The 21,140-nt window shown below is 34.4% G+C and overlaps 1 protein-coding gene and 1 long non-coding RNA gene across 2 annotated transcripts; both read right to left on the bottom strand.

Annotated features, from left to right (window-relative positions):
* Positions 1-1,638: 1,638 nt before the first annotated feature.
* Positions 1,639-6,567, bottom strand: LOC120081401. The gene is made up of 5 exons (XR_005482806.1): positions 6,045-6,567; positions 5,743-5,906; positions 4,404-4,562; positions 3,779-3,863; positions 1,639-1,830 (listed from the first exon to the last, which is right to left on the bottom strand). It is a non-coding gene; the product is annotated as an uncharacterized LOC120081401 (long non-coding RNA).
* A 6,622-nt stretch (positions 6,568-13,189) lies between these two features.
* On the bottom strand, positions 13,190-19,792 carry LOC120081595 (microtubule-associated protein 70-1-like). Its single transcript, XM_039036619.1, has 11 exons — positions 19,123-19,792; positions 18,942-19,027; positions 17,594-17,659; positions 17,310-17,480; positions 17,042-17,212; positions 16,772-16,927; positions 16,516-16,662; positions 16,351-16,422; positions 15,731-16,264; positions 15,426-15,616; positions 13,190-13,725 (listed from the first exon to the last, which is right to left on the bottom strand). Exons 1-11 carry the CDS (start codon positions 19,388-19,390, stop codon positions 13,686-13,688), a joined length of 1,902 nt encoding a protein of 633 aa, XP_038892547.1. The 5' UTR covers positions 19,391-19,792; the 3' UTR covers positions 13,190-13,685.
* Between the last annotated feature and the right edge of the window lie 1,348 nt (positions 19,793-21,140).

Genomic DNA, 21,140 nt, shown 5'->3' with positions numbered 1-21,140 from the left:
CATGAATAATCATAGGTAACTTGACCTTAATTCTGAGTGAGTTGTGAACTCCTGCTGACTTAATATGCCTACCATTTTGGGGATTTGTTTGAGTGGAGTATTGGGAACACAGCTACACGAGATGGAATTCACTCATTCATGTCTTGAGGATAAGTAAATGAATTGCTCTCTTTAGAGCTGATTCAGGGTCTTGAATAATGGGGTGTCTCACTCTCTCATTGGCCAGAGAAGGGTCTAGTTTATAGTTGGACTATAACTAATTGTTCATTAGAAGAATTAGTGGTACTTAAGAAGTTAGATGTAACTACAGGGATAAAACGATAATTTAACCCAGCTATGGTTATGAGCAATTCGTGAAGGGTTGACTTACTATTGATTGATTATATCAATGGACACTGAAATATATCCATAGTGTAAAGAATGTAGTTGACGGTCTTTAATGAAGTAACCAACAATTAATGAATGTTGGTTAGTTAATTAAAGAGTTTAATTAATTAATCTTCCATCATTAGAGCTTCTAATCTATAGGTCCATTAGGTCCCCTTGCTAGCTCACTAAGGATAAGACAAGGAATAAATGGTTTTGGAATAATTTGAATTGTTAAAATTATTTAAAGGTCAACATGAGTGTAACTCAACTGGCATAGTGTTTGTACTATCAATCTTGAGGTTAGAGGTTTGACTCCCCCACCCCACACTTTAATTACAATACCTTTGTTAAAAATATATATATTTAAGGAAAACTTTATATTGATGTGATTAATATAATGTAATGAATATTGATACGTTATAATACATAGTTCATTATGAATATGATTTATGATTATTTATACTGCATTATAGAATTATAAATATGATTTATAATTAAAAAGAGAGCAATATATTTAAATAAGATTCAAATATTAATTATATAAATATGATCCATATAAAATACTATAAGTTAAAATTAGTATGAATGAGATTCATATTAAAACTATAGCTTATATGAGAGGATATCATTTGAATATGATTCAAATGAAAATTTAAATATATTATTAATTTGCTAGAAAATAGCAAGGTAGCCCTTTTGGTGGTATCTTATTCGTTGGAGAAAAATAACTGTTTGTGTTCATTCGAGAGCTTTAATATCGATTTAAAACTGACATTATAGAGGTACAATATTGGTTGAAAACCGACATCTAAGACCATGTTATAAAAGGTCTTTATTGTCGGTTTTAAATTGACATTATATAATCTAAATTTCAATGCCAATATTCTTCAATGTCGATTGAAAACCAACATTATACATAATCAACAATGTCAGTTGAAAATCGACATTGTAAACCATCTTCTATGTTAAGTTCTTCCCAATTTTTTTCAATAATTGTCCAATATTTTTTTTATACCTCATTTTTTTAAATGTCCAGTCCATTTTTAATGTCGGTCAAAAAATTAAAAACTGACATTTAACAAAAAAAAAAATTACATATATATTTTTTACTCAACAACGTGCAAATCAATAATATTTAAAAAAAAACAATAATATTTCTCTTACCCATACATATATAAAATAAAATCTTAATTGCTTTTATATATTATGATTTCAAACAAACACAAAATTAACTAATTTATTGGAAGGAAATAAAACTAAATAACAAAGTAAAAAAAACATATCCACATATTATTGTATCAATTTGACCAAACAATCATAACATTCACTAACATCGTTGAGTACAATGCATTTGCAGAAAGGAATGAACGTAACAAAAAATTGAAAAATGCATCATAGTTATGCTTCATAGTTTGATCCATTTCTCATGCACTTTCAAACCCAAAAAGATCCTAAAAATACCTGCAACAAAAAAAATGAAGATAACACTTTGTGAAGTATCTTAAAAGTAAAACCTTCTATACATGAAATTTGATTAGTTATAGGTCTAAACTACAAAGCTCAGTGTGTTCCGACTAACAAAACATGAATTGAGTAAATAGTTCTTAAACAAAACACAACAGTTGATAGATTGAAGGTCGGCCTTATTTATTCTTTCATAGATAGCGACCACTGTAGCTAGAGTAGAGAAGATCAGCCTTCCTCCATTGCCTCCAAACCCTCAACCACATCTGCTTTTGGTCCACTGTTCTTGACCTTCTGTGTCTGGTCCGATGGAAACGCTATCAGTGCTGAAGTCCTTATCCTGAGTCTTGCCCTACATCCTTTGTTCATAATATTCTCCTCTCTAATCTGTGAAGCCAGGTTCTTCTCTCCTGCCTTCTCAAATAAAGCCCTCAGTTGTTGCTTGACCATCGCAGTAGCCTCCTGCCTCTTGATATCATCATTTGAGCTTAAGGCCTTGTAAAAAGCGTACATCTCAGTGTCTTGTCCTTCAGTTGAACGCTTTTGTGTCAGCAGTAGTGTCTTATTGAGGATACTCCTCTCCTTGATATCCTTAGATGCAGTGACTGCGGTTAGGAGACCAGGGGCAGTTTTTAAATCCCGGACTTCTGCTTCAAGGACTGACACCTTACTGGAGGTTTCAGTAACTGTTTCTTTCAATAAGATGTTTTGATCAGCCAAGAGAGTCATCTGGGTTATTAGGGTCTCATAATCCTCTTTAGACACAATGCAGTCATTGGTGGCCTTCCCTTCCCCCTCCCATCTCATCCACAGGTTTTGGTTGAATTGGTTGTTGCTTAGTGTTAGTCTTAGGAGGGCCACGCATATGACTCTCAAAACCAAAGAGCAACAAGGGAAATATGGTCCTAGTTCTAACTTTGCCTCGTGACTGAGTCTTCCCAGTATCACTACCTTGCTTTGGTTGGTCAATGTTGTCTTTTGTCACGTCCCCAGTCCTCTCTCGGGTGGTCCTCTGTGTGGTCTGAGGTTCACTGGCATGAGCTTAACCTGAAGCTTGTCCAGCCACTATTGCCATCCTAGGCACTGATTTGCTCACTGAGTTGTGAATCTCTAGGACTGATCTCAATAGATATTGCTTTTCTCCCGGTGTTTCCTGCAGCAATTGTCTTCACATAAAATTCAATTACAGAGCTATAGCACAAGTATGGGATAGGTTCAATTGTTCTTGATCCTCCTTGCGCTAGATGTCCTACTAGGTTGAAAACAGACCTAAGGTCATCGTCAGACCTAATCTCATTAATGATAGTAAAACATATCTCCTTGTCCAGTATGTCATCAAGAAAATCATATGAAAACCAATCATTAGGGATGTACAAAGCGGCAAAGCGTCTGAGCATGATGTCCAGCCCTTTATCCTTAATGTAAAGGCAAAGACGGTCCAAGTGCATTCCTCACACTAAGATGCTTCTAGTGAATATGTTGACATACGAGCCTGTGGATGAGTCAGAAAGCATTCAGAGGGTATCCTATAAACGGAAGAGAAGAATAGTACTTGGTAACACATCTCAGCCATATTAATTCATAAGGCAAGAAATCCAGTTCCCCAACTGATGTTGCTATGACCTCCCCTGAGAGATCCTTCGTAGAGATAGGCTTGACTGGAATACATTTAGACAATTTTAGTTCTTTCCAAGCCTTAGCATAAGTCTGATAATTCTGGAAGACCTGAGCAGCTTGGGGCATCCTATTCCAAGATTGTGTTTTAAATCCGGACACAATATGGTATATAAAACTTGGATCATTGGATACCACAACAGTGAAAGATTCTTCACCTTCAAACTTAGATTGCTCTTCTTGAGGTTGCTGCTCTGTTTGTCCAGGTTCAGCTCTGGTTATTGAGGATATAAAAAAACAAAATCACTGTATAAATCAAACGAAAACTTACTCAAGTTTTGTAAATGTCCGCACGCAGAGCATCTGAGAGATCCCATAAGCTATCTAATGAATCAGCACTTCAAATCGCAAAATACCTATGATTGCAACAAGAAAGTCATTTATCTTTCCCTATGCCTAATTGCAAAAGTTTTTACAATAATCGAAGAAAGCAATTGAAAGTAAAATCACCAGTTTTTTAATAGAAGAAATCTTGACTGCATATCTCATGCAAGGGTTGTACACAGTGAAGAAGATTCACTCAAGTTAAGAAGTCAACACTGGGTCAATTGCAATGAAATCTAGAAGCAAGAACAGAAAGAACCTAAAGAAAATTACCATATTTTAACCTCTAACTAACTTAATTAACTCTTATGCTTTAGAAAAATTTCGCGACATGACATCACTATACAACAAAATCAAAAATTTTTTTACTTCGACACCTGTTCAAAGATATGCACTTCCAACACAACATTCAACCAATAATCTTCTCTCAACAGAACTACCAGAATTTTCGGAACACTATAATATTCAAACCAACTACGTAGTAACTTGAGCACAAGTTGGCACGGATAATGAGCAATACAAATTAATTATTGCAAATCAAAACTATTGGAAGAAAGTCAAATAATCCAGACCTTCGAACCGGAGCCCTATGCGCTGAAACACCCTGCAAATCGAAGACTACCCACGCCAAAAAAATTCCTTCTCAACCTCATGCCATAGTGGTTACAGAGCACTTCGTACTTAGTGAGCAACATAATATGGGCTACCAACTACATCACAGGAAGAGTTTCCTAGAAAGAAAAACACATAAACAGAAAACTAAGTAGCAGTTGAAAAAAAAACATATTTTCATAAGAAAGCATACTTTAACTGAAGAAAGAAGGAGAAGCATATAGCTTGAACAGAACAATCCAAATTAAAATTATTAACCTCCTCTATCTTCCCCTCATTTGTTCTCTCTCTTAAACACGACGTTGCACCATTCTTCCTCCCCTCCATTGACTCAGTGAGTTCATTTCCATTGTTTCTCTTTAAGAATGAAAGTAGCTCTATTCTTTGGGTAAAAAAGAAATTAAAGAACTCTTCTTTTTTTTTCCTATTGTTCCTATTTTTCTGCAAAAGCCAAACTAGCAAAACAGAAAAGAAGCAGGACAAGGAAAAAAAATCTAGCTTAGGTTTCTAACTCTCCCTTCATCTCTCACCCTCAAACGACCAAAAACCAAAAATAAAAAATAAAAAACAATAGTACCCCAAATGTTTCAAAATCAAAATATAGATATTTAAAATGAAATTTGAGGGATCAACACCTAATTTGTTGCTTTTCTAGGCTTTTGTAGTTGCAGCAGTGGCTTGTGGCCTTCTCCATTCTACCTCTCATTTCAAGCCCCAGTTCTCTCTTTTTGTGTGACTTTCTGAAGTGGGGAGCTTTAGGCAAAACCATTTTTTCAAATTTGTGATGATGCAGAGATGGAATGGGAGAAAAACCCATTTACTTTTACTTGTTTGCCTTTTGTTTTCTTCACAGTTTTACCATCATCCACAACGAGCATAGCATCCGAAAAATTCAAGAAATTCCATATCAAGTATTATAACAACCCAATCTCCCAACACTGATTGAGAAACGAAACATACAAAAAAAGAAAACAAAATCCCCATATCAAATTAACTAAAATCAGAGGGAGGGGTGAAGAAGCAACAATAGTAGAATGCCACATTTCCCAAATCCTATCAAGTACACTATACATAGAGAAACAATTCTCCATCGTCACTGTCAAAACAACCAAACAGGCAAATAAAATGGAAAATCCTAAAAGAAAACACTATCAAAACAACATCAAGATTGCAAAGAAGTGACATAGAAATCCAGCAATGAAGACTAAAAGTGACACAGAAATCCAGCAACAATAGTAGAATGCCACATTTTAATATGTACACTTGCGTTGCCTTTGGATGTGCAGAACATTATAATACCTCTCGAGCATTTAGTAAGCTTTGGTCTCATCTTTGTGAGCCGATCTTTTGGGTTCCAGGTACGTCTGAAACTCACACAACCACTTTTTTCGGATATGCTCCGTCTGTAATAGGGTTTTGATCTTCAAATACCTTTTCTTCTGTGAACAAATGCAGGCTGATGCCTTTGCAAAGAAGAAGAAAAAGAAGAAGAAGAAGGAAAAAAAAAAAAAAAAAAAAAAAAAAAAAAAAAAAAACCAGCAGCAATTAAATCGAACCCTTAAGGTAAAGTAAAATATAGTTCAATTAAGTTAACAACTCACATCAAAATCGTGAACCACAAACTGCTAGAACGGATCGGACCTTGAAGATGTTAAACAAATTGGAGCTTGAACAGATTTAAGTGAAGCTCCATGATTGGAACAGATCTGAGCTGAGATCGGGCTGGAAGAACGGTGAAGCGAGAGAAGGTCAGAGCGGAGTGAAAGGTGGAGCAAATGACGGAGCTCGGTTCCGAGAGTGACGGAACTGACAGCGGAGCTAACGAACGCACGACGTGCTGGCGGATCTGACGAACGGACTGCGGAGCTGACGAACGGATAATCTAACAAAACGAACGACGGACGGCACTGGGGGAGCTGAAGGAGCTGGTGGCGAGAGCGGTAGGCTGACGGAGATGGTGAGGCACACGACGATAGGGTTTTGGGGGAGAGGAAATTTGTTAGAAAGGAGAGAGAATTTGCTTGAGATATGAAAGGCAGGGTTTTTATTAACGGGGAAGAATAAACGAGGTTTGGCAAATCGACATTGTAGCCTTAATAGATCTTTAATGTCGATTTAAAACCGACATTAAAGATCTGCCTTTTTTCATTGCAACCGACATTATACATCCATGTTTATCTTTTCCAACCAATATCAAAGTTCAAATTTAAGGTTACAATTTGTACGTTCGTAATTTCGAGGAGATCAGTTCCGTTTCTCTCTTCTCCTCTCAGTGGTATGCTTTATTTATAATCGCGATGAATTATTTTTAGTATGTATCCTTGTTAATTAGAGTGAGAAATGCCTGAATAAAATATACTTCCTCAATTCTACTTTTTTTCAATTATAATAACAACAATTTCAATGTCAAGTACTCAGTATATTGTTTATAAATTGAAGACTCTAAATCAATTTAGTAACGAGTGTTGTAATGGAGAGTACTTGAATTCCTTGTATTTCCCTTTTGAGAATAAAATCTTTGAGCTTCCTTTGATACAGTAGATGTTGGCTTTGTTGTTGAACCACTTAGATATTTTGTATTTATCTTCTCTTCTCTTCTTCTCTATATAGCTTCACGTGTGCTTATCAACTTGTATTTCGCCCAAATTTAGTGCTGTTTTTCCTATTGATTTTTTTCCATCTTTCTTTCTCCATTTTTTTAAAATGTGGCCTATGCAAAGCCACACCAATTATTACTACTATTACTAAAAAAAATAAAATAAAAAGCCTTCCCTTTTTCTTTTTTCCCTATTCTTTTTAAGGTGGATTGAACTCTTTTTTCTTCAAGACTTGCATTTCCCTGTTTTTCCTCTCCATTCTAAATGGAAAAAAAAAAAAATTGAATCTTAAAATAACTTGTTTTGACAACAAAAGCTAAATTTAAAAAAAAAAAAAAGAAAAGAAAAAAAAAAGAAGTAGAATTAGTTGATAAACGTATCAAATTTGTATAAAAGAAAAGACTCGATCTCCACCATTTATGCACAAGGAAAGACTCAATTTCTGCAAAGAAGTGAGGTTCTTGAACCATCTTGGCAAAAGCTTCAACGCTACCGACGAAGTTTTGAACCCATAAATCTTGCAAGGAATGAACAAACCCAACGGCAACCTAAACTTGGTAGAAAAGCACAAATTAAGGGGCCATAATGTTGGAGGCATCCAAAAATGTTTACTTTTTTCACTAACCGTTTGGATTAACCAGAGAAAGAAGTGTCTTTCAAATCATATATTATTATTTAAATTCTTTTGATAAAAATTATTTAAAATACACTTTAAATATATTTTAAAAGCTATTTTTGAATGGTTCCTAAACACTTTATTTTTTTAAAAAAAAAAAAAAGATGACTTGTTTTGAAAATTAAACACTTGAAAAGTTAATAAAAACATATCCTTAATGAGTTGAAGTAAGTTCTCAAACAGTACGATTCTTAGAGAAGAACAAACTCCTATTTTCCAAGTTTAAAGTCAAAGAGGAACAACATTGCTTTATTCTCGAATCTTGATCAAATGGAATGACAAAGTTTTAGCCCATTTGGAAGTTTCATCAATTTGAAACATTACAAAATTTCAACAACTCTAAGATTTTTCACACCATTCTCATCACAAAACCCAAATATATTTGGAATGTTAACATGAACTCTTATCATTATCGAACAATCAAAGTAGTTCAGAAAATGAAATTAATGGAAAAAATAAATGTTGCGGAAGCAAATCAATTTCTCAATATTTGATAAACAAGAGAAGAGAATGAAAATGATAGTGAAATTCAAACTTCTTATTAAAATTGGAAAAATTTGGTGATACATAAATGTGATAAATCTAATACATGGTAGTTCACCCTTATATAGGATAAGGATGCACCTAATTAATACTACTAACTTACAATTTAAAACAACCATTAAAAATAGAAACTCACATAGCATAAAGAAAATTTAAAAATAACAAACAACTTAAATCTTAGATCTAGCATTTACTTAGACATCAAATTGAAATTTAAATGTAACAATAAATTTAAGAAACTTAAAATTTTAAATTGGGAACAATACCTTTTTGATCCCTAGGTTTCGGCTCTAGTTTTTATTTGATTCTTAGATTTTAAAATGTTACATATTTAATCCTTAAATTTTGTGTTCTGTTTCAATTTAGTCCCCAACTTTCAAAATGTTAAAAATTTACCCTTAAGATTTGAGTTTTATTTCAATTTGATCCCTCAGTTTCAAGGTTTTATATTTTTAACCTTAATTTTTCATTAAATACTTTACTTTCAATCATTCACGCCAATTTCTATTATTTAATTAAAAGTAATTATAAAGTGAAATTTTAAACTTAATTTTAAAAGTGATAAAAATAGTGAAACTTGATTATAATTCTTTTAACAATTCTTAATTTATTAACATAGTTTAACTTTAAAGATGGAAAGTTGGTATTTAGTAATCGATGTTAGAAGTGTAAATTTTGAAATATAAGGACTAAATTGAAGTAAAATTCTAATGACAAGGGTAAATTTGTAGGTTTTTGAAATCCAGACTAAATTGAAACCAAACTCAAAATTTAAATACTAAATGTATAATATTTTGAGTATTAAATGTATAATATTTTGAAACTTAGAGGCTAAATAGAAACTAGATCCAAAACCTAAATACCTAAAAGATAATTTTTCCTTTTAAATTTAACGAAGAAAAACTTCAAATCTCAACCAGGACTAGGAGATGAGGAAAAGTTTACATTTGATCCAACTTTCACTTCTCCCCATTGCTTTAGGTAGTCCAAGAATCATTTGGTTGGAATTATTATTTCCATAAAATTAATTTCCTATACTTTGTACCTAATATAAATGAGAGATATGAAGTTCCTCTAGGTTGGTCAATTGTTCAAGCTTTGGAAGCCTTTTGCAATTTTCGCAATGGAATAGAGTTATTGCCACCAAATTATTAGTGAAAATCTCGTTAGGCAAAATTTTGCCTTGAAAGGATTGAATCTTCAAACATTGTAGATTTTTGTGGGGTTGAAATCCTTTCAACACCCAAATCATTATGATTATTGACTTTTCTATGACAATTCCAACTCCATATGAATTCTAGATAGGTAAGTTCTCTCGGAATAATTGTAAAAATCATCTTTGAAGTATGATGATAATTGCAATAATATTCTTAAACTTTCAGTAGTAACAATTGGATCCCTAAATTTTCAAAATTGTTCAAATCGGGCCCCAGATTTAAAATAATTGTAAAAATTAAATTAAATGATAAAAATTGAACCCTCAAATTTATACAATTATATACATTTGAGGGTCAAATTTTAACATATGAATGAGGTTGAAGGCTCAATTTTTTAATTTAGAAGTTTAAGGGGTATAATTACAATTATCATCGTACTTTAAGGGTGATTTTTGCAATTTGTCCTTCTCTTTTTCCAAAGTTTGCACTTTCATCTTCTTCTTTACACTTGACATGCTCTAAATTTATTAAGTTTCAAACTACCTTTGAGGTTTTTTAGAGGTCCAAGTTTGGTTATCTTACAATCCTCCTCAGATCCTGCTACAAAAATAGACAACGTTTGAAGGTGAGTCGACTGACTCAAATGTGGAGGCATTTGTTTGATGTAGCCAACATGCCCGTTTGAAAGTTCAAAATGTCTTAGACTAATCAATTCTCTTAAATTCTTCGGAAGCTCTTGAACATGTTTGCCTTCAATCCTTAGTGTTTGGAAATTATAAAGCAAGACGAAAGAATCTAGAAGCTTCTCCAATCTACAATGGAAAATATCAAGATATCTCAAGTGGGTTAACTTATGAATCGAATAAAGTAATTGATATGTATCCCATTAGTTTATCACCAAAACACATGAATGAACAAAGTTCAAAACTTTATCACAAACCATCTTCTCTATTGTAGAAGGAATCAATTTGTAACAAAGTATAGTGCATGTCTGCCCTACATATTTTTTAGTCTTACTCGTCCAATGTTCCATTTCCAATGCATTGACATACTCTAATTGAAAACTTTTATTATTTGAAACATCACATGCAATGTTATGTATAAAATCATGCATTTTACAACTTATAACTATCGTCTTTATTGACATCTTAAAATAAACAACGAGACAAGACATATTAAAGTACATATCTCCTTCATTTGTCAATGTTTTGTTGCTTCTTCCTTTCTTTAAATGAATAAATCCTTGTGTTATCCACATTTGAATATGTTGTTCTTTTTCAAATTCAAAATCTTTGCATGTATAATACAAAATTTTAATTTTCAAATAGCTTTCTTATTTCACTTTTCAACATGGTCACCCATCCACCATAGTTTCCTTGAAATTTTAGTGCCCTTCCCAAAACTCTTGCAACTAATGGTATGCCACCAACCTTTTTAACCAATTCTTGAAGAAGCGTCAAACATAAAGTCATTGGTAGTCCATATATTTGAACTCGCTTAAAATAAAAACCAACATTGACCGTCAGATAGTTTGCTTAAATGATGATTAGGGGAATGTTTCCACGATTTTACAACTTCAGGACTCCTAGTAGTCACAATAAAACTATTTTCAGATTTTTCAATGATGTTGGTCAAACAATTCTTCAATTCATCTCACAAAGAAGGATTTTCATTCCAAACATCATCAAGTACAAGAAAATAACTTTTGCCATAAAGTATCTCATTTTTGCTCACGAAGTAAAGCCTCCTTATTGTCCAAAATCTTATTGATAAGAAAAGGTTCAACACACGCACCTATATAGTTTCATCAAAATGTCGTTTGATCTTCGAGTGATTAGAGACCAATTTTGCCAAAGTTGTTTTACCCAATCCACACATACCCACAATGGGTAGGATAGATTGTTCGTTTTTAATTTTGCCACTTTTTGTCGAAGATCTTCATAAACAAGCTTGTCTAATACATCATCAGCTTCATTGGCAAGATTTTAAGTTTTTCAACACCATAGTTTCACTGAATCCTGATGCAATTTTGTTGTCTTGATATCATGCAAGAAGGTTTCTGCCTTCAGTAGCCATTCTGTCAGCTCTGATAGCTCCTTCTCCAAGCCCCATGCCAACCCAGTTTGTAGTTGATTTGGGAAAGAAGACTCAAAATCCACAGGGTTTATAAATCAGTGGGTTTCTTTGGAAGTCAAGGGTGGACTTTGGGATAGCTGACGAGGCTGCGTAGAAACAATGTAATTATTATGAGAAAGCTACTTGTACGTACCCCCTCAGCACCTGGCAACTAGTAACTAGCAAACCAATTGCCTTTCAACTTTGGAAGTCGAAGGGTGGACCTATTGAATTCTCGGAAACGAAAAAAAAAAAGGACAAAGAAAAGAAATCAATAGGCAAATTAGAAGAATGATAGACCTTTTTTTTTTTAATATCTAGTGTTAATTCAAAAATTTGGATGTGAAACGCACCAAACTTTCGTGTGATAGCAACGTAAATTTGTAACTTAGGAAAAAATATGACTTACAAGATGGAAAAATCTACAAAACATCGTGGTGCTTGCCGCACACACTTTGATGAGTTAGAAAGTGTATCTTTATAACAAGTAGAAAGTTTAAGTATTAGAATGAACTCACTATCCATGTAATTTATAATGTTTGTTGACCTAATCTTCTTCCGTTAGAGTTTTCTAATCATCATTTTATCTTATTCTCCTTTCTTGGGTTAGATCTTTCGTGTGGCATCCCTTCTTTAGTGGGTTGCTTGGGTCGTCGGCCTTGACATAGATCGAGACCAAGCATCATGACATGGGCTACCTACCCACCTCAAATTACCCTAATTGAACTTGGAATGGATTGTGACGTTAATATACCCCAAGCGTGTAATGGAACCTACAGTTAAATTCTCCTTGAACTTAAAATTTAACTTGAATTAAATATGTTATTACGCACCTTAACCACTACACTCTTGTTTAAAATCACTCGTATTAAAACTTCATGCTTGGCTGGCTACAAGTCCCAATAGACGTGATCTATGTATATAAATGAGACTTTTTATGTTTAGACAGATGTTAGACAATGGAGGTTGTCCATCGCACATTATTTATAACAAATATTAATAATAAAGAAAAAAAAACTTGTATTAAATAGAAAAACACAAATGAGAACAATTTTTACCACTCACTTGATCAGATTATAGTTTCCTACTCTTCTATTTTTAAAATCAAGTATACCAATAGGATTTCTCACTCCCATTCATACATTTGTTGGAGGAATAAAAACCCATGACAAGCAAATTTTCCCATGCAGAAACAATGCACACTCCAACATGATCCCAAAAAAATTAACCCTTCAAATCAATCACCAATTGAAAACTCTTACAACATATTAGTAATCCAACGACCCCTTCACCAGGAGTGGACTCAATATCAAGACTGCATTTCGAGAGTTCGAACAGACTTCCCGAAACTGGAATTAGGCATGGAAAAGCTCAAGCAACTGAACTCAGCTGAGCTATAAATTGGAGACTGTTGAAATATGGGTATAGAACAAGCTGCTATGAGAGGAAACACTCATCCCACTTAATGAAAAATGACAATCTAGTCAAAACTGGCTAACCTACCTAATGAGTGGAAACTAAAAAAGAGAATATAATTACAAACCTCTTCAAGTTATACTCGCTTTGGCATTGATAACCTATCATCATTATGGCAAAGATTCACAAACACCATGCAGACAAAACAGTATAGGACTTGAATGGAGCATAAAAGAAGAGAGTTTGGTGTGATAACAAGAATATATTAACAATACCTGAACCAACAACACACTCATTGCAGATTACATCATATCATATATCAACTGAATGTGACAATAGAAGAAACAAAAGTAAAAATTCCAATAAGTAGAGAGACTACCTATACAAATCACACAACCACTGGTTCACTCAAAAACAAACCTGACAGAAGATGGTTAGCCAACAAGTCAACTATTCTTCCTTTTAACTTTTTCTTTCTCCCCTTTTTTACTGATCTCTAAACAGAGGGATGACAATCCTAAGTCAGATGCATTACCAATTACCTTCCCATGAAGCGTCATCTTTCCAAATCTTTCCTCTTTCTATATTGGCAACAATTCTAACGGACACAAGGTCATTGGCATGCGGGTTACACTACTATGATCAATCATCAGGAAGAAAATAGAATAGAGTAAAAAAAGAACAAAGATCATTAACTATGTGGAAACTTGGTTGCACAAATGCAGATTCGGCTTCTTGTTATTGCGTGCTGCGATTCAACCCACCTCGTCCAACATTTCTGGAAAATATGAAAGATGTTAGTCAACTTTTCAGAGATGCTATATCATAAGAAAACAGTGAAGCCTACAAAAGAAAGCTTAAAGAAGTGACAAGAACAAAATAAACTTCAGGGCAGTAGGGTGCTGTGTCAAATACAAAAAAATGATAAGAATTCTCATAAGTCTTCAAAGAATGAATTTCTTGTTTCTTTTCTTTTGCGCAAATAATCATCACAGATTAAAAAACTATACTGCCAACACAATCAAGCTAATCATGTTTTGAAATGCCTCACTCGAGTGGTGTGGTGGAGAGGGCAGCATTACTTCTTATCTAGAAACCTATATTATTTCAATCTTTTTGCAACTCTCAGCATCGTGGCAAGATGGTTAGCCTCTCAACCCAATGGCATGTGCTCTGTCTTCCCTTTGTGTTGGGTGCATATGTCTACGGTTGAGATATAATCTGATAGGAAAATGGGGAACAAACTCTCTACTTCAGTTGTGGTTAGCACCATTATTGATGCTTGATCATGGTCCTAGGAAATAATTGGAAGTCACTTGTTGAGGCCTATCTGATAGGGACTTGAGGGAACAAATAATTGTATTGTACGTCACTTCTTGGGGGGTATGGGAACCCTTCCCACTACCAAAGTAAAGTTGTTTTGGGAAGCCAAAGCTCCAAAACAGAACTACTTCATTACCAGGCTTGTAGCCCAAAGGAAATTCATCACTATTGAGTGAACTCAAAGAAAGGCAAATCTCCTAGTGAACTAGCAGAGTTGTGATTAATGCCAAGCCCAAAGGAAGCTATTGTTATCGTTACTTATTTTGGACTGTTACCCTTCTTTTGGGAAAAGGTTCTGGAAATTTTCTCTGCTGGTCGGTAACCAACCTGGCAAAGATTTTCCAAGGGGCCCCCCCATAGCATTAAGAACGGCCAGGGTATCCTGGAAAACCAGTGATCACTGTTTTATCAGAGATCTGGAAGTGAGATAGGAAATTTTCAACAGGAAATCAGGACAGGAGATACCCAAGATCTGGGAATGAGTTCATTCTGTAGTTTCTTTTTGGTTTCTTCTATTAATGATATTCATTTTCATACTTTTGGTTGTGATGGAGATTTCAAACTCCATAAACATATGGTTTGGATTATGTTCCTCTTGTGATCACTTTTAGACATACAAGAGTCTGAGTATCATCGAGGGAGGGGGGGTAAAGACAGACACAGAGAGAGAGTTCCTCAATAAGAGCAGCATAATACATGTGTCCACATACACAATATCTTCCAGGACGTTAAAGAAAAAGACATCTTAACAAAGAAACTGAACACGTGGAATTTAATACAATTTTCCATTCCTTATCAATTCAAGCCAAATATCTCGTGCATTGCCTATCAAATATTTGCTGCAAATTCCCAACATTTAAACCCAGTACATACAACATATTAACTTGAAAACACTGATTCAGTGACAGAAATATAATGAAATTACATAAATTAGGGAGCGTATCACATAATCAGCTCTCTAAATTACATAGATTAGAAAATCCCTCCCCACCCCCCCCCCCCCCCCCTTCAAAAAAAAAAAAAAAAGAAAAAGAAAGAAAATCAGATCAGAGATATGCAATCATAATACAACCATTGCATACACTACTAGTTTCCTGATGATAACAGCGTTGATTCATTACTAGTTTTGTACATGACAGAAATCTGAATTAATACCTTCCAGGAAGCAGTTGTGCTGCACTAACGGGACCCTTAGTGCTACCACCAAATCGCTTTGCCCTGTTCTCTTGCTCTTTCTCCACACGCATAGCTGCTACCTCCTTCTCCATGGCAGCCACTTCTCTTCTCATCTTCTTTGCCTCAACCTCCATTGCTTTGGTCAGCGTCTCTACCTTCTTTGCTAACATCTGAAAAACATTGAGCACCAATACCAGAAAAGAAGTTAACAATCTATGAGACTCACCTATAAAGAATAAATTACATAGATCATAAATGTAAACAAGCTTGTCCAGAACATCAACCTCAATGGCATCATCCTTGTCTTTAAGGCTTTGATCTTTCTCATGACCAGCTTTTCTCAAAGCTATAACCTCCTTTTGAAGTAAATCATACAACGTCCCCGGAACACTGTCTTCACTCTCAAGTGTTGGAGACTCATTTCCTTTTTCATCAGGATTACTTTTCCAATCATTACTTACTTCACCGTCCTTGGTTGCATCACAGGACTGATTGAATGAATAACTGGGTAGAAGTCCATTTAATGACACCTTTCCTCGGTCCAATGACCTCGTGCCTCCATCAAATGATTTTGACGTGCCTTTAGCATGTTTCAACACCGTGCTGCTTGAGGATGGAGATCTAAACTGCGAACCTGGTGTTCTTTTGGATAAAAATCCATTGGAAGTTAATTTTGAGATGTTGTCAACACCACCCAGAGATTGCCTACGAGAGGGGCCATTGCTTACGCTTCTCCCTTCTGGAGTACTTCGGTTGTTACCACCAGAAGACCCTCTCAAACTCTCTTCGAGCACTCTGAGCCGCAGCTGATACTTCTCCTGTAAAACAGTAGAAGAGAGGTCTTTATTTTCTAGCAATTGTTAACATGTACACAATGACAACCATTGAGAAAAGATTTGATTACTTTCAGTTGTGCTTCAGACTTTGCAGTTCGCTCGGTTATAGCAAGTTTATCACGAAGTTGCTGCATTTCTCCCTGAAAAAAGAAGAAATAGCACAACAACACGAAAGCAACAGATAAGCCCAGAGCACAATATTGGATGCAAAAGAGTAATGGAACTCGATTCACCTGCAAGAATCTTCTTTCTTCAAGCCACTGTTTTACTGGCATAACCTTATCATTTGCATCTTTCCATTCATTTGCTACTACAACAGCCACTCGGTTGGCTGTTACCTTTGCACGAGCCAACTCTCTGTCAAGAGTTTTCCTTTCCTCCTGAAGAACACATAAATAATCGTCAACAATTTTGGTAATGCACTCCAAGATTCAAATTAGTACATGTCGATAAAAAGACACTTCTGATCTAAATATTTTGACACATTACATTCATCTCTTGAACTTTGCGTTGATAATCCCTCACAGCATTTGCTGCTGCACCACCAGCAAGAACAGCCTCCTCCAGCTCCCTCACAGTTTGCGTTAATTTTTCAACCTCTGCAACTTTCTGTCTGTGCATCTTATCCAAGATTTTATTTTCTTCCTGAAACAGATCAGTAAACCTATAAATTTCTCCTCATTATAAAGCTTAAAAAATGACGATGGATGAAATGTCTTGCATGCTCAAATGTTAAACATCCTGTATCAGAAACATTACCTGGCAAATCTCAATCTGTTTCATTAACTCCTGATTTTTATTTTGTAAATCATCCACCATAGAGGCCTTGGCCAGGGCACTTTGAACAGTCCTCTCAGCATCAATCAAAGCTGCTTCCTTTGATTTGGTAAGACGATCCAATGCTTTATTGTCATCTTGTAGCTTAGCAATCTTGAAATCAACCACGAAAACACATATAAACTCACAATAATTTTCTTTTTGCTCGGTATGTGTATTAGTAATTATTGTAGCATATTTAATAAATTACCTCTTGTCGTGCAAGCTTGAGCTCAGCCTCCAAAGGTGCAAGAATGGCTTCAATTGGAGGCATGTCATCATCCTTTTGAGCAGCATGTACCCTCCTAAGAGTGGCTTCAGCAGCAAATTGAGCTGCCATTGAAGCCTTCTTCTCATCATTGATTTTCTTTATTTCAAGATTCTGCAAGATATTACAAGATAAATTAGCACGATATCAACGAAATGGTGTAAGGAAGGTCAAATTTTTTAAAAAGAAATTAAGGGAAAAAAAAAAAAAAAAGGTTCAGTGAATACCTTGCTTTCGAGGAGAGATTCTGTCAATTTTAATTTCTCCTCGGCCCTTGATAGTTCTTCAGTCAGCTATATATCAATTGAAAACCAAATCAATCATTTCCATATAATAAATTTCCAGAACATTTTTACATAGTCAGGACAAAGTCACTCAGACATCACAAATGTTGCTTCCGGGGGAATACATGAAAAGGAAAGCCAACTAGGAAATGTAAATTCAGAAGTATCAGAAAAACCTCATGAAGAAGAATGAACCCAAGTACCAAAAGTTTTAGAATCAAAGGAGTTGAACCCCCTCCCAAAAAAAAACACCCTATAGCCAACTTAAAAGTGCTGAAAAGAGATGAGAATACATAACGCTAAAGAAGTGTATTAGAAACAGTTTACAGGAAAACTATGTTTCTTATACCTATAATTGTGAACATTTGAAATTCTGTCATTTCTGAAGAAGGATTAGCAACTAAAATTCGGGACACTTTGAATTAAAAACTCATTAAAGACACTAAGGCTGCTTGAAATTACAGAAATAATTCCTGAAATAAGTTAAAAATAGATACCGAATTAAAAATAGACATGTGATTACCTTTGACATACATCAAAAGGGAATAAAAGGAGAATAATTTCCACAATGACCCATGCAGCAAAACATTTTGTTTTTCAAAAAGGGGGGCTAATTCCAACAGAATGAAAACGAACATGACATAAGATTTATGCTAATTTCCCCATTCCCCTCCCCTGTATTATTAGAAAAAAGGAAAATAAGATCGAGCATGAATGTAAACGGCAAATCTTCACGCTGCCCTCAAATTAGCAAATACAAGAAGTCGACCCAAAAGTTGGAACTCGTAAGAAGCATTGTCCAAATAAAGGGAAAACTTAGAAAATCAAAAGTATCTTCCCAGAATGCTTGGTTCTAGAAATTTGGGAGAAGGATTTACTTCTTCCCCACTTAGGATTGATGGAGTTCACCGATCCACATTGCCAAAGAAACTGACATACAAAAAAGGGAACTACCCACCAATAATAACCCAGGGAATGCGCACAAAATAGAAATAAGAACAATAAGGGGATTTTAATTGAGAAGTCTAGATCTCAACTATACGAAGAGCAAGCCCAACTACTTGTAGAAAAATACTCAACCTACACTCCGCAAACTCCGCAGATGGTTTTGTGGTGGTCTCCATTATAAAGGGGCGTAGAATTCACTATCAAAGATTCAAATCCCATCCCATCTCACAGAAGAAAAATTTTTTCGAGTAATTTCTTCAGTCCCTTAAACTAATAGACAAGAATCCGCCAAATTTACAGCATATTAAGAAGTCCCAGAACATTCAAATGATAAAACATTAACCTCTTCAACTGCCTTTTCTCTAAGCCGCTCAGACAACTTCAAAGCCTTGATCTTCGCCTGAGCTTCCCCGAGTTCTCTATCCTTATCTGCAAAAACAAAACAAAAACAAACATTGAATAAAACCAGCAAAATCCAGCTCAAATCCCTCGAAAAAAACACCAGATCGAACCACATTTCGCACCTCGCACTTCATTCTCAAGGCGATTGAGCTCCACCTTCACCGGATCCGAACCGTGCAACAAGTTCAAGAAGTCGTCGGCGTCCATACTCGGCCTAACGGACGTCCGGCGACGCGACGAGCTTTTCCCTTCCTTGAAAGATCCCGACACCGTCAACGGCGTCGGATTCGGTGCCGTAATCGGCGTCGGTGTAGCCTGAGAATCCACCCCACGTCCATTATTAACCTCCGGCAAAAAACCACCTCCATCACCAGAAATCTCCGCCATCATAACCTGATCTACCCAAATCTCTCCCCCTCTGCCTTCACATTCAAATGTAACTCCAACCCACGATCCACAAACTCTAGGGCTTCAAATCTCACAAAGGGTACATCACATTCAACACAAAATCAATAGAAAAAAAACAAAAATCACTACAATACACACAAAAACAGAGCAATACAGAGAGAAAAAGAGAGCAACAGAGTGAAAAAGAAGAATTGGGTTCGTTAAAGAGAGCTAGACACTCTCTCTCTAGGAGGGGTATAGATGAAATTTAGAGAGAGAAAGAGGGAAATGGGGGCTATGGTTTCTCTGGGTCAGTGTTTTCTCTCTCTAGGAATTTGGGAGGGGTGTGTCAGTATGTGTGGGGGAAGTCTGTTAGAGAGAGAAAGAGACAGATAGAAAGAGAGTGAGTGAGTGAGAAAGAGAGAGAGATTATTATTATTTTTTATTTATCTAAACAATATTTTTCATTTAATTAATTTAATTTAATTTTAAGAAAAAAAAATAGGTCTTGTTTGCAGGCGCTTTGCTGTTAAGCAGCAAGAGAAGAGACTGGGAGAAAAGACGAGTTTTTCAATTTCTACTTTATAATGTTGATCTCTGAAATGTCCATCTCGATAGAAATATTAAGATGTTTATCTATAAATTTAAAATTAACCATTTAATTCTTAAATTTTAGTATAAAACAATTTAATTTTTTTATTTTTAAATTTTTTATAATTTAGTTTCTAAAGTAAAAAAAAAAAAAAAAAATCAGATGTTAATTTTTATTATTAGTTAAAAAAAAGTTTTTGATCCTCAAACTTTCATGCAAGTAATGATTTAGTTTTTAAACTTTGGTTTATAATGATTTAGTCCATGTACTTTTAAATTTATAACAATATAATCATGAATCTTAATATGTAACAATTTAGTCCTTATAATTTAAAATTGTAATAATTTAGTCCCAATGTTTTAAAAAAAATTAGATGTCAATTTTTATTATTTTATGATGTAGATTTTGTATTTTGTAAAAAAATTGAGTCTTTTAATTAGTTTTATCAGTCTATTTATGTCACACTTCATTAAACCTTAACACTAATTTCCATAATAGAGAGTAAATGGTTGTAAATTAAAATACAAAGATTAAATTGTAAATAGTAAAGTTCAATGACTAAATTATTACAAAATTGAAAATACAGGAACTAAATCAATACAAACCAAAATTTAAGGACTATATTGAAACTTTTATGAAAGTTTAATGATTGAAGGTGATTTTTAATTTTTTTTTTTCATATATTTCATCGATTCCTTTTTATATAATGGAAATGCAATTCACCCTATATGGATATTGAATATATAAACATGTGGAAGTAATACAATTTCTTTTAAGAAATCACAATCATTTAGTCGTATTCTTAATTTTATAACAATTTAGTTCATAAACTTTAATATATAATAATTTAGTCTTTATATTACAGTTTAGTTCCATTGTCAAATATATTGTTAAGGTTCAATAAGAATTAGGGAGATTTTTCAAAAATAGAAAAATAAGAAAATTATTTACACAAAATAGCAAGATTTTGATCTTCTTTGATGTTTACACAAAATAGCAAAATTTTGATCTTCTTTGATAGAGGTTGATAGAAGTCTATCAATGTCTATCAGTGATAGAAACTGATAAAAGTATATCATTGATAAACATTGATAGAAGTCTTTCAGTGTCTATTCGTTTTTTTTTTTTTAATTTCTGTAAATAGCTTGACATTTTTTCTAT

This window comes from Benincasa hispida, chromosome 7 (genome assembly GCF_009727055.1).
Source record: "Benincasa hispida cultivar B227 chromosome 7, ASM972705v1, whole genome shotgun sequence".
NCBI classification, from domain to species: Eukaryota; Viridiplantae; Streptophyta; class Magnoliopsida; order Cucurbitales; family Cucurbitaceae; genus Benincasa; species Benincasa hispida.
Note: the sequence above shows the minus strand (reverse complement) of the source record. Positions and strands in the feature narration are given on the sequence as shown.